We start from the raw sequence: 12652 nt of genomic DNA, 5'->3' as shown, positions 1-12652 counted from the left end.
CAAAACACTACACCAATGGACTTACATATGCTAATGCATTTCACTCTCATGAGAAATAACCCTGTCAGGGTAGGACGCGGTGGCTCATGCCTGTAATCCCAGCACTTTGGGAGGCCAAGGAGGGCAGATCATTGAGGTCAGGAGTTTAAGACCAGCCTGGCGAACATGGTGAAACCCCGTCTCTACTAAAAATATGAAAATTAGCCAGGCAGGGGGCATGCTCCTGTAGTCCCAGCTACTTGGGAGGCTGAGGCAGGACAATTAATTGAACCTAGGAGGCGGAGGTTGCAGTGAGTCAAGATCACACTACTGCACTCCAGCCTAAGCTGGAAAAAACAAACAAACCCTGTCAGGTAGGTATCACGATTATACTCATTTTATAAATAAGAAAAACCGAGGCACAAATAGACTAAGTAACGTGGCTGAGTGTTACTAGCTGGTTTCACCCGGCTGGCAGAATCAAGAACCCGTGAAGTGGAGTTTTTAAATCTGCTTCACAGAAGGAGAAATTGAAGCTCAAGGGAATCAGCTGACTTGCTTGAAATCTCACACCATGGGAAGGGACTGAGCCAGAATTCACACCCATGTTATCCACGCTCCAGACCCCACTGTTTCCAGTTCTCCACTCCCTGGGCTGGCTGTGAGCTGCCTGGGCTGTCTGACTATGACCCAATCCTCTGCACCCAGCTGCTCACAGGTGCTCGCTGAAGACAGAGAAATGAAGGGGGTTTTGTGACATGCGAGAGCTGAAAGGGGCTCTGAAGGACAAATTAAAACCTGGAGACCCAGAGAAGGGATTTGACCTGCCCAGGGTCACACAGCAAGCACCCCTGCCCAAGGATCTATCATTTGCCCCGTTTCCATCTCTTGTCCCTTGCACTATCACCAACCCACACGAGGCCACAAAAGGATTCCGTTTACTCAAGCCCATGGGAGAAGAGGAGAAGCGGGGTCCCAGCCGCTCAACAACACCTGTTTTGCCATTCAGCGTGCTGTCTCCGAGACCTCATTACTTGCACTGACACCCTGAGCACTGACCCCACCCGGCCCCCATCTGACAGTCTTAAGCTCTCTCAATTCCACTCACGGAGATGTTGAGGGACCCTGACTGCCCACAGGGCTTGGGTGTGTACAGTGGGACCAGGTCATAGAAGATCTTCATGTTGCGCAGAGGCTCATGGGCTTGTAGAGCAGGAAGCCAAGGCAGGTTCCTGAGCAGGGGAGGACAGGAGGAACGTGTGTGTTAGAAAGATCAGACCGATGGTCGAGCGTGGTGGCTCACATCTATAATCTCAGCACTTTGGGAGGCCGAGACGGGCGGATCACCTGAGGTCGGGAGTTCAACACCAGCCTGGCCAACATGGTGAAACTCTGTCTCTACTAAAAATACAAAAATTAACCGGGCGTGGTGGTGGCACCTGTAGTCCCAGCTACTCGAAAGGCTGAGGCAGGAGAATCGCTTGAACCTGGAAGGCAGAGGTTGCAGTGAGCCAAGACAGGGCCACTTTACTCCAGCCTGGGTAACAAGAGAGAAACTGTATCTCAAAAAAAAAAAAAAAAAAAAAAAAAGGCCAGGCCAGTGGCTCACGCCTATAATCCCAGCACTTTGGGAGGCCGAGGCCGGCAGATCACCTGAGGTCAGGAGTTCGAGACCAACCTGACCAACGTGGAGAAACCCCATCTCTACTAAAAATACAAAAAAAGTAGCTGGGTATGGTGGCGCATTCCTGTAACCCCAGCTACTTGGGAAGCTGAGGCAGGAGAATCGCTTGAACCTGGGAAGCAGAGGTTGTGGTGAGCCGAGATCGCGCCATTGCACTCCAGCCTGGGCAACAAGAGTGAAACTCAACTCAAAAAAAAAAAAAAATCAGACTGAGAAGCGGGTTGGCGGGGACTGGCAAGTGACCCAAGACAATGGGCGATGAGGAGGGTTTGGACAAAGCTTTGAGCTGGGAAAGAGCAAAACAAAAAAGTGCCCATCTAGCAAACCTTTGGGACAAAGAATGGAGAGGACTTGGCTTATGAAATATGGGAGAAGAGAGATCCAGATGTCACCTAGGACTCCCAGGTCTCATCTGGGTGGATGTGGTGGCAATGACAGACATTTGCCCAGTGGAGGAACAGGCATCGGGATAAAAGAAGATGGACTGCTGAGATCATCCTCAGCCCCACTGGTTGGAGTTGGCCTGACGGCAGGACAGACTCAAGTCTTCGTGGGTGCCCGGACTGTAATCTCCAGGAAGGAACACTAGCTGTGAGTCAGCTCCAGGTGCTGGAGACTCATCACACCAGCACCTGAGTGTCATCCCTGTGAACTCCTGACCCCAGCCCCAGCTGACCTTGGGGATGCCCACTTCTCAGAAAGAAGGGAGCCAGGAGGAAGAAGGTCTGGAAGCCATTGCCAGGCTCCCCGTGGGCGGCAGGGCAGGCAGGGCCAGGCTCCATTTTCAATGACACATTTTGATGACACCCAAGAGCCGGTTATGGGGAGGGAGCTTTTTATTTGAAGCAAGTGAATCATAGCATTGCCCCCCAGTACCCTGGTATCCTGCCACAAAGAGCATCACACCACTTGGGCACAGGGCAGGGCCACCCCTGCCCACTCCCTCTCCACTAGCTTGGCATCTCAGCAGACAGCAGAGGGCAGCAGAAGCTAGGCTCATGGGGCCCCTCCCACCAGTCCCTACCCTGTCCACTGAAAGGCAGTGTTCCTGGGGGCCTCTGTGGACTGGGGGGGCCAGGGCTACAACATGCCCTCAGGCCAAGCTCCACTCTGGGCACCCTTTCAGGTAGCTCAGGTGCTTATAGCTTGGCCAGCTCTCTAATCCACCCAAGGAGCCTGCCCAGCTCAGGGACCACATCCCAAAGACAGGGTGAACCAGGGGACAGTCCAAGCCTGAGAAAGCAACAGCCACAGGAAGGAAGGCAGAAAGGCTTTCAGTTGAAGGGGGGGGGGGTCTTCCATCCATGGGTGAGCTGGGATTCAGGGCCATGAAGGAAACGCCAAGGAGAACAGAGACAGACACCCCGGCAGCTCCCTGGGGCTGCTTTTGCTGCTGTTGTTATTGCTTCAGGCAGAGGGGCTTTGCCCCCAGGAGGCCAAGCAGGCCCTCAGAAGCTGCCACCACCATTCTCATCCTTATCAGTTCTGGGTGGGGGGCACGCTGGGGGTGAGCAAAGGGGGCCCCCTCCAAGCAGAGAGGCAAGGTAACAGGAGAGCCTGGTAGGCAGTGCTGAATCTGCTTGTATGCACACATGCCCTGACACGTTTACAGACAGACACGGAGTGCAGACCGGGCGTGTGAGTGTGTAACTGAGTGTGTCTGTCCGCGTCCATATGAGCATGCAGACAGGTTGGGGCAGGGGTGAGTGCCCCCGGGGAAGTATGACAGATATGGCCGTGGGCTACAGTGGGGAGCAAGAGCAGGTAAACAATGCCTGGAGCACCAACAGGAAAGACCAGAGGGCCAGGAGGAGAAGCACAAGGACGGGAGGGTGCGGCCCCCGTCGCTCCCAGCACCCTGCACCACTCATATGCATAAGACAGGGGGCAGAACGTGGGGAAGGCTGCAGAGGAGGGGCGGCTATGGTTGGGGTCACAGGAACTGGGCGCGAGGTGTCCCAGGGGTGCCTGGTGTTCATGCTGATTGCAGTGATGATGCATGTACTCCCGGGCCAGTCCACAGGGTGTGCCTGTGCACACTGGGCATGTGCAGATGCAAGGGCATGGATGCAGGTTGGCCTCACGTCTTCACACGGGCACACGTGGTGCTCACAGAGGCCCCCACCCATCCTTCAGTGGCCACCCTGAGGAGCCCAGAGGCCTTGGCACCACCCTAGGCACTGAGATCCACCACAACGTGTCTATAAACCAGCGTCTGTCCCTTGAAACTGGGGGCCAGGAGTAGCTGGGCATCCCCAGCAGGCATGTAGCAGAAGGCCCGAGGAGCCTGCACAGCCAGTTCCTGGAACCGTACAAACTTCTGTCGTCCTTCATCCCACTGGTAGATCTGGGTGAAGGAGAAATCGCTGCCCAGCGCCAGGTAGCGGCGGCCACCCACAAGGAAGGGCTGCAGGGCCAGCGAACCCCGGGAGGGCAGGGCCTGCACCTCCGAGAAGCGGGTACCCTCCCAGCGCAGGATCTTGGAGTCACCAATGTAACGGCTGAGGCACAGGTAACTGTCGCGGCCGGCACGAAAGTGTTTCACAGCTTGGGCATCAGGCACCTGAGTCACCTCACCCTGGGCCACAAACTGCTTCTGTGTGCGACTCCACTGATAGATGACCGGTGCCTGGGAGCTGCTGGACACAATCAGCCGTGGCTTGCCCTCGCCATCCACAAACTCCAGGTCGGTGTCGCGGTGCCAGGGGTGCAGTGCCTGGTGGGAGTAGAAGCCATTCTGGTGCCAGCGGTAGAGGCTGGTGGCGCCCGCCTTGGAGCTGTCGGCCACGGCAAAGTACCAGTCGCCGTCGATGCGGAAGGCTTCTAGGTCATTAGGCTTGCGCACGCGCTGTGGGTCGATATCCTGCAGCTTTGTGAAGCGCGTGGTGTTGGGATCCCAGTGGTAAATGTAAGAGCCACCAAACAGCTGGGCCACGACCACATACAGCTGGCTGTCCACCACCATCGGCTTGCAGTGCACTGCAGAGGGGGCTGTGCCAGGACAGGGGCAGGCAGCATCAAGCAGGCTGGCAGCTCCCACTCCATCCCACCCCCTTGGAGAAGGCCAGTCCCTTCTAACCTTGGGCCAGGACTAAGACTCTGCGCTATACCATTCCACCCACACTGAAGTTCATCCACTAAGCTCTCAATGCTTTCCAGTTGTTTCACAGCTAATAGCCAGTTTTAGTATCACCCTTGTTCCACCCATACCCCTAGGGTTCAAATATAAGCTGATACAGCACAAAATAGGTATCCCTCGATAGTGACTCGTTGCTTAACCATAATGTCAGTTATTGAATTTTTATTGTGTGCAGTCACTATGCTGAATGTAAGCACATGTTACGTCGATGAGGAATTCATTACTCTGGAAAAGACCCTGTGATTTTGTCCGTTTCACACAGAAAGAAACTGAGGCTCAGAGAGAGCAAGTGACTTGCCCAAAGCTACCCCACTGGCAGTGGCCAGGCAGGGAAGGGAGGAAGAATTTGAGTGGATCCACAGAGGGGAGAGGAATCTTAGGTATACCCAAGACACCTTGCTGTTTGCATCACAGCACATGAGAACACATCCTCCCAAGAGTTCTCACTTTTGAAAGGGCTTTTATGTACAAGAATGCATGCCCATGTGCACCTGTACTCACGATCAGCTTCATCGGAGCCCTTCTGGGGCACCAGGTACATCAAACCACACACTGCTCACCTGTCCTGGGGTCTCCAGCTGCTGCCCAGCATCTTTACTTTGACATCCCCAATTCACCCCTCCTTCCTTCTCACTGCAACCCCACCTTTCCCCTAAGAGAAATTTGTGTAGAGCCTCAGGCTCTGGCAGTCACTGCCTAAATCCCTTCTTTGGAGCTTGGTCTGCCCTGCCCAGATGCTAATGATCCCCATGCCACACCCCAGCTCCTAATCTTCCCTCAGACTCTTCTGGCCCACACACCCACACTAGCACCTCAAACTCAGTCATGACTCACAACTCACAATTGAGCTCCATACCCATCGCTGAGCCTGCCCTCCTCCTCCTCTGTTCTTGATTTCAGCTGTGGCTCCACTAGTCTCCCAATCCAGAAACCTGGCAGTCATCCCTAACACCTTTCTCTCCTCCACTCACCCTTCCCTGATCAGTCCTCAAGTCCCGACAGCCTTCCCTTCTACTTTCTAATAGTGTGTATGTAGATTGGTGTTAGTTCCTCCTTAAATGTTTGATAGCGTTCACCAGGGGAGCTCTCTGGGCCAGGAGGTTTTTTTAGGGGAAGGTGTTTTGTTTTTGTTTTTTTCTTTAATACTGACTTCAAGCTCCTTAATGGAGACAGGGCAATGTAAGTTTTCTATTTTATCTGGTGTCAGTTTAACCCTTCTTTCTAAATATCTCCCTCCATCCCCACTGCTACTGTCTCATATCCAGGCTCCAGCACCCCTCTAGCAGACAGGCACATATCCCCCTACTGTTTTGCCCTCATGTCTGGCCCCACACCTAGCCTTTTTCCATGCAAGAAGCTTTCTAAAATGCAGACTGGATCACACATTCTGCCTAAACCCTGTCAATGAGCTGGTACTCATGAATCTCTGGTTGCCACTCCCCACCTTGAACCTTATCCCTTGTCATACAAGCTGCTTATGATTTGCACACATACACACAGTCACATACTAAGTTATTGCACACCTCCTTGACTTTGTTCATGCTGTTTCCTCTGCCAAAACACTCTTTCCACTTTTTTTGCTCCTAGCTAAGTCTCCTTCAGCTTTCAAGACTCAGTTCAAACTTGGTAGATCCAAAACTGCTCAATAGTCACTCCTGTCTCCTCCTCATTTCCCAGTCCATCTAATTATGTAAGCCAGACACCTGGGGATCACCTCTGAGTCCTCCCTTTCCTCTCTCCTTCAAGACTCAGCTTAGGTATTCCCCCTCCACCAGGAAGCCTTCCCTGATTGCCCAGGGTAGGCTTGTCCTTTGTGCTGCTAGAGCATCATGTTCATATCTCCCTCTTAACATCTGCCTATCATATGGATGATATCTGTGTATATATTGGCCTCCTCCCAAAGACTGGAAAGTTCTTGTGGGCAGAGGATATGTCTCATCTATCCCTCTACCTACAGAAACTCAATGGGGTTAAATGACGGAGTCCACTCCCCCCTCCCCCGGCAAGGGCCAGCCGAACCAGATTGGGTGCAGGTACCTGGGATTCTGTCATAGTCTCGAAGCTGCCGCTCAACATAGTCCCACTTCAGGATGGTGCAGGCACTGACACCTGGCTGGGCCAGAGCCAAATAGAGGTCACTGGAGTAGAGAAAGGGCTCAGCCGACACTGCTGGGAAGGACAGGGTCTGGTACAGCACAAAATCTGCAAGATGAGAGGTGTGTTACTGAAGACCAGAGGGAGAAGGGAAGGGCTGCTTGGGTGACGGTGGTTGCTTTACTGCTGCCACTGGGTGTCGTGGGGCAGGGTGGGGGGTTTCACGCCTGTAAAGCTGCCTTGGGGTAGACGTGGGCTGACACCCAAGGCAGGGGCACCTCCTACCCGTAGTGATGCAGTCGAACTCCCGCAGCGGCAGGTCCTGCACCTTGTGCTCCTGGAAGCGGGGAGGGCTGGCGCAGTAGATGGGCGCCACCGTGGTGTTGGTGTGTGCCAGCCACTCCACCAACCACTTCACCTTGCAGTCGCAGTTGAGTGAGTTGCCCCGCAGGTCCCTACATCATGAGGGCAGAGGAGGAGGGCACAGAGAGAGACAGGATCTCAGGGCTCTGCCCACCCAGGCCCTCCAGGTTTTCAGAAATAGAGCTGGTCAAGGCTGCTGCAAGTCTTTCACATGCATCTTCGTATTGATTAGAGAAAAGGTTTCCTCTGGCTGGATGTAGCCCCATAGACACAGGCTTGGCCAGCAGAATATGGAGTCAGTTTCAGCCCTTGCTGACCTTTTTGGCCAGGTTGGCTTTTGCAGTATGCAACCTGAACAGCAGTACGTTGCATCCCTGCTCCTCTAAGCCTCCCACAATCCAAGGCTTTTATTTTCTTATAAATAATGATAAATGAGTGTGGCTATGCTATACACTACTATATGCTATATACTACTTACTCAAAACTTTCAAACTCTCCTTCCCCTGATTGAACTTTAATGTGGAGTCCAATCAAATATAAATTTAAAAAGCACAGGCTGGGCGTGGTGGCTCACACCTGTAATCCCAGCACTTTGGGAGGCTGAGATGGGTGGATCGCAAGGTCAAGAGTTTGAGACCAACCTGGCCAACATGGTGAATTCCCAGCTCTACTAAAAATACAAAAATTACTCAGGTGTGGTGGCACACACCTGTGGTCCCAGCTACTTGGGAGGCTGAGGCAGGAGAATCGCTTGAACCTGGGAGGCAGAGATTGCAGTGAGCGGAGATCACGCCATTGCACTCCAGCCTGGGCAACAGAGCGAGACTCTATCTCAAAAAAAAAAAAAAAAGCACATGTTGGCCGGGCACAGTGGCTCACGCCTGTAATCCCAGCACTTTGGGAGGCAGAGGCGAGTGGGTCACCTGAGGTCGGGAGTTCAAGACCAGCCTGACCAACATGGAGACACTCCGTCTCTATTAAAATTACAAATATTAGCCAGGTGTAGTGGTGCATGCCTGTAATCCTAGCTACTCGGGAAGCTGAAGCAGAATTACTTGAACCTGGGAGACAGAGGTTGCCGTGACCTGAGATGGCACTACTGCACTCCAGCCTGGGTGACAGAGCAAGACTCTGTCTAAAAAAAATAAATTAAAAAAAAAAGTGCATTTTTTTGTTTTTTGTTTTTGTTTTTGTTTTTGTTTTAATTTTTTGAGACTGAGTTTTGCTTTTGTTGCCCAGGCTGGAGTGCAATGGCACGATCTTGGCTCACTGCAACCTCTGCCTCCCAGGTTCAAGTGATTCTCCTGCCTCAACCCCCCAAGTAGCCCAGATTACAGGTACCTGCCACCACACCCAGATAATTATTGTATTTTTAGTACAGATGGGATTTCACCATGTTGGCCAGGCTGGTCTGAAACTCCTGACCTCAGGTGATTCGCCCTCCTTGGCCTCCCAAAGTGCTGGGATTACAAGCGTGAGCCACCATGCCCAGCCTTGAAAAGCACATTTTTGGCCGGGCATGGTGGATCACGCCTGTAATCCCAGCACTTCGGGAGGCCGAGGTTGGCAGATCACAAGGTTAGGAGTTTGAGACCAGCCTGGCCAACATAGTGAAACCCCGTCTCTACTAAAAATACAAAAAATTAGCCAGGTGTGGTGGCACACACCTGTAGCCCCAGCTACTCAGAAGGCTGAGGGTGAATCACTTGAACCCAAGGGGTGGAGGTTGCAGTGAGCCAAGATTGTGCCACTGTACTCCAGCCTGGGTGACAGAGTGAGACTCCATCTAAACAAACAAACAAACAAACAAAAACATATACACATGGTGTCTCAGGCGCACTTTGAGAAAAAATGCAGTTTGGAAGGCTACCATCTATATCTAACTCCACCTCCTCACCTGCTCAGGGGCCCCCAGACCCAAGCCCTCCCGGCTTCTCAAGACCTTACGACCATCCCAGTTCTGACTCCCACAGCACTCCCTCCAGGGATGCACCCTCTGCGGCACTGTTGGAAGAGATAGGACTCGGGCCTTACAAGTCATTCAGGATGTCCAGGGGCCGAAATATGTCTCTGGGCAGTGTCTGCAGGTTATTGTTGGCCAGCGAGCTGCAAGAGAGACCCCCAGGTCATCTGAAGATCATGACCAAAGCCAAAGGCCACAGGAGAGGTGGGGCTTTGGTGCAGTGTGTATATGCGTGACGTACTCACAGGTGAGTCAAGGACTTGAGTCCTCGGAAGGTGAACTTGGATAATGTCCAGATGTCATTGTTCTCAATGAAGCTGGGGAAAGCGGGAGCTTGCCTCAGTGGTCACACAGGATGCCAGACCCCCAGCAGCACTCGCCCTATGCCCCAGCCTAGATTTCAGCCCATGTCCCCAAGACAGGTTTCCAAATGGAGTCTGGCATCATCAAGCCATAGGGATAGGGCATCAGGTAGGGTAGAGGCAAAATGAATGAAACGACCTTCTGCTCAGGTCCTGCCGTCACGGGATGCAAGGGCTCTCGCCTGCCATCACCTCCCCCTCCCACGGCATTCTCATCCAATCCCTACCCAGTCCCTCGGCCTCCCAGGCCTGGGGTCCCCCTCCCTTGTTCTTTCCCATTGCCCCTTTCCCTCCCACACACAGATACTGCAGGTGCGACAGTCCCGTGAAGGCGTTGTCTCCAATCAGTGTAAACTTGTTGGAGTTGAGCAACCTGCAGAGACAAAGGTGGAATTAGAGCTTCCAAGGGTGTGCCTGCTGCCCCAGCCCCCAGCCCACTGCCTCAACCCTGGGCTTCCCCAAGACCTGGCTGCCCTGCTGCCACCCCTAGGGACCCCATAGGGAATCCCTGGGCCACCTGGGCAACAAGGCCAGGCAGGAGCCTGTTCTGGCCCCAGAAGCTCCCAGGGTCCCTGTTGGCTCCTAAACATGGGCCGAGGCAGAGTTCTCTTGTCAAGCCAGCTCCTGGCCCTCCCCAGCGGCATCTCCTCTCCCTCTCTCCCACCCTCATTCTGTCCCACTTCAGCCCATCATGGACAACTGTCCCTCATGGACGGCATCTTGTAGAGTTGGAGACACTCCTGCCATCCCTTTCTTTCAGCCCCCAGCTCTTTCTGGGATGCGTGATTCCTGGGGTCACCTGTCTCTAACATGGCCCCAGAGTGCCCACCTTAGGCACTAGTCCAGGTTATCGCACCCAGTTCTCTTGGGTCTCCAGAGGCGCCAAGCCCATCCCCAGATCCCCCGTGCTTGGCTTCTCTGTGCCATCCCTAGCTGTCCTCCTGCTGCCCCGACTCCCCTGACTCCAGGCTGCCCCACCTTTTGGGTACATCCTATCAGAATAAACGCAAGGGACACCTGCATCTTTGTCTCCAGAGGCTGCCTCTGTCCACTCATCCTCTCCCCAGCCCAGGATCTGTTCCCTGCTACCATCCCCACAGCTCCCCCAACCCTTCCACAAGGCCCTATCCATACAAGAACTGCAGCAGCGGGAGGTGGGAGAACGCTCCATCGTGGATCTCTGAGAAGGCGGCATTCACCAGGGTCCTGCGGGGACACCCGAGTCAGTACTGTGGGGTCTGCAGGGGCTGTGCTGAGGCAGGGAGAGGTGAACATGGAGGGCAGAGGCTTTTGTACTCACTTGCCCTGGAAACGCCCCATTTCACCGACCTTGGCCCCCACCTGTGTCTTTCCCTTCTCTTCCCAAATTCACTGCCTGCCTTCACCACAGTCCTCCCCTATTGCCTCTTGGGGCACCCATGGCCCCAGGCTCAGCTTCCCTCTCAGGCAAGAAAAGGTTCCATCACCCACACCATTATCATCATTATCCAAACACCCACAATGGGCTGGGTGCTGTTGAGAGATGGGGCATGGGGGTGGGGGCTGGCATCCTGGTCCCTAAGGACTTCACAACCTCTCTGGTCCCACAGACAAGGGGAGCCCCTGAGGCTGGCTGTTGCAAGTGACAGGCTGGCCGGGCTGGGTGCCAAGTGGCTGGTCAGTGGCAGGCGTGTGCCCCATGCCAGGGTGCTGGGAGGGCAGAGCTCATTCCCACCTGCCCTGGCTGCCACTCTCCTGCCCTTGGTGTGACATCACAGGCAGGAGTCCACATGCTCGTGTAAGCAACCCCCCCCCGCAAGTCTGGAGCCCAGCACACAGTAGGTCTCACTGACGCTCGTGGTGGTGATGATTCATTCTTGGTGGTGAACTCCTGCTTTCCCCACCCATGGCCGCTGAGGCTGCAAAACTGCAGAACTCCCTGCCCGACTGGGGCCTGGGCTCTCCAGCCCTGAGGACCCCTGCAGTCCCCCTGGTCCCCACACTCTGAAGAGGGGGAGCGAGGGTTCTCCTGTCCTCTCCCAGAGCTGTCCTCGGCCTCCTCTCCCTCCCCACCCCCAAGGCCAGGGCTGGACACTCACAGGGAGATGACCTCCGAGGGCAGGTTCCTGGGCACTGCCTTTGAATCCACGCAGAAGGCGGTGTCCCTGGTGCAGGAGCAGCTGGGCGGGCAGGGGGGCGTCTTGGGGAGCCTCTTAGCGCTGACCTGCAGCATGAGGCAGAAGCCAAGCGCGGAGAGCGCCAGCAGCCCCAGCGCCGGGCCCCGCCTGGCCCGCAGCCCCGCCATGCTGCCCGCGAGCTCTCCCTGGGGCCGGCAGCCGCGGACCCGCCCCACCGCTCCCGCGGCTGGGCCACCCCGCGCGGGCTGGCACCTCCCGGCCACCGGCAGCTGCTGCCGCAGCCAGGGGCCCGCCTGAGGACTCTTCTTGCCCTCGGGCGCCGGCTGCGGTCCCCTCCCCTGCTCGTTCCCGCGATCCGGCTCGGGAGAGAAGCGCGGAGCGCGGAGCTGGAGCCGCAGCCGGGGCTGACCGCGCGGGGTGGATGCGGACTGCGGCGCGGGCGGCGGGGGCGCGCGCGGGGCGGCGGTGGGAGGCCCGAGTCTGGGAGTCACCGAAGGGGAGGAGTGGCCGCTGTGTGCTCTCCCGGGCTGTCTCTGGGGCCATCCGCGTGTGTGGCTGCGCGTGAGTGCATGCGTGTGAGCTTGTACTTGTGCCTTCGTGTGCTGGGCACGACCGTGCGCGCCGGTGCTCACCTGTCTCTGCACGGGCACATGCACACACTGCCTTGTGGAGGCGCTTCGGAGTTAGGGATCTCTGTGCTTCTGTGTACCTGGATTTCTTTGCATGGGGGGGACACATCCCCGAGGCAGCATCATGGGCATGTCGTGAGTGGCAGACGCATATCTAAGTTAGCATGCAAGATTAGAAGCACAAGGGCGTCCTGGAGGAGTCTGAAGTGCGCTTCTAACTGAATTCACATGTTTTTCCACGCGCCACTGAACAGAATGTACCTTTGTGTCAGCATGAGCTGAAAAGGGAAACACAGCCTCTGGAGCTGGAGTGGGACTGTGT

The 12652-nt window shown here is 55.3% G+C and overlaps 2 protein-coding genes across 2 annotated transcripts in view; both read right to left on the bottom strand.

Annotated features, from left to right (window-relative positions):
• NUDT18 (nudix hydrolase 18) overlaps positions 1-12652 on the bottom strand; it is a 104309-nt gene that overhangs the window by 37616 nt on the left and 54041 nt on the right. The gene's annotated exons all lie outside the window — the stretch shown is intronic.
• LGI3 (leucine rich repeat LGI family member 3) lies at positions 2485-12445 on the bottom strand. The gene is made up of 8 exons (XM_050801424.1): positions 11663-12445; positions 10719-10790; positions 9886-9957; positions 9468-9539; positions 9294-9365; positions 7182-7351; positions 6840-7004; positions 2485-4654 (listed from the first exon to the last, which is right to left on the bottom strand). The coding sequence occupies exons 1-8, from the start codon at positions 11866-11868 to the stop codon at positions 3837-3839; spliced, it is 1647 nt and encodes a 548-aa protein (XP_050657381.1). The 5' UTR covers positions 11869-12445; the 3' UTR covers positions 2485-3836.

This window comes from Macaca thibetana, chromosome 8 (assembly GCF_024542745.1).
Source record: "Macaca thibetana thibetana isolate TM-01 chromosome 8, ASM2454274v1, whole genome shotgun sequence".
Taxonomy (NCBI): Eukaryota; Metazoa; Chordata; class Mammalia; order Primates; family Cercopithecidae; genus Macaca; species Macaca thibetana.
This window is presented reverse-complemented; position numbering and strand designations above follow the sequence as displayed.

Coding starts and splice junctions, on each gene's coding strand:
- LGI3 (XM_050801424.1), bottom strand. CDS start 11,868: ATGGCGGGGCTGCGGGCCAGGCGGGGCCCGGCGCTGGGGCTGCTGGCG. Junction 7,005..7,181: donor GTTCGACTGCATCACTACGG/GTAGGAGGTGCC, acceptor CTCATCTTGCAG/ATTTTGTGCTGTACCAGACC. Junction 4,655..6,839: donor AGACTATGACAGAATCCCAG/GTACCTGCACCC, acceptor GTCCTGGCACAG/CCCCCTCTGCAGTGCACTGC.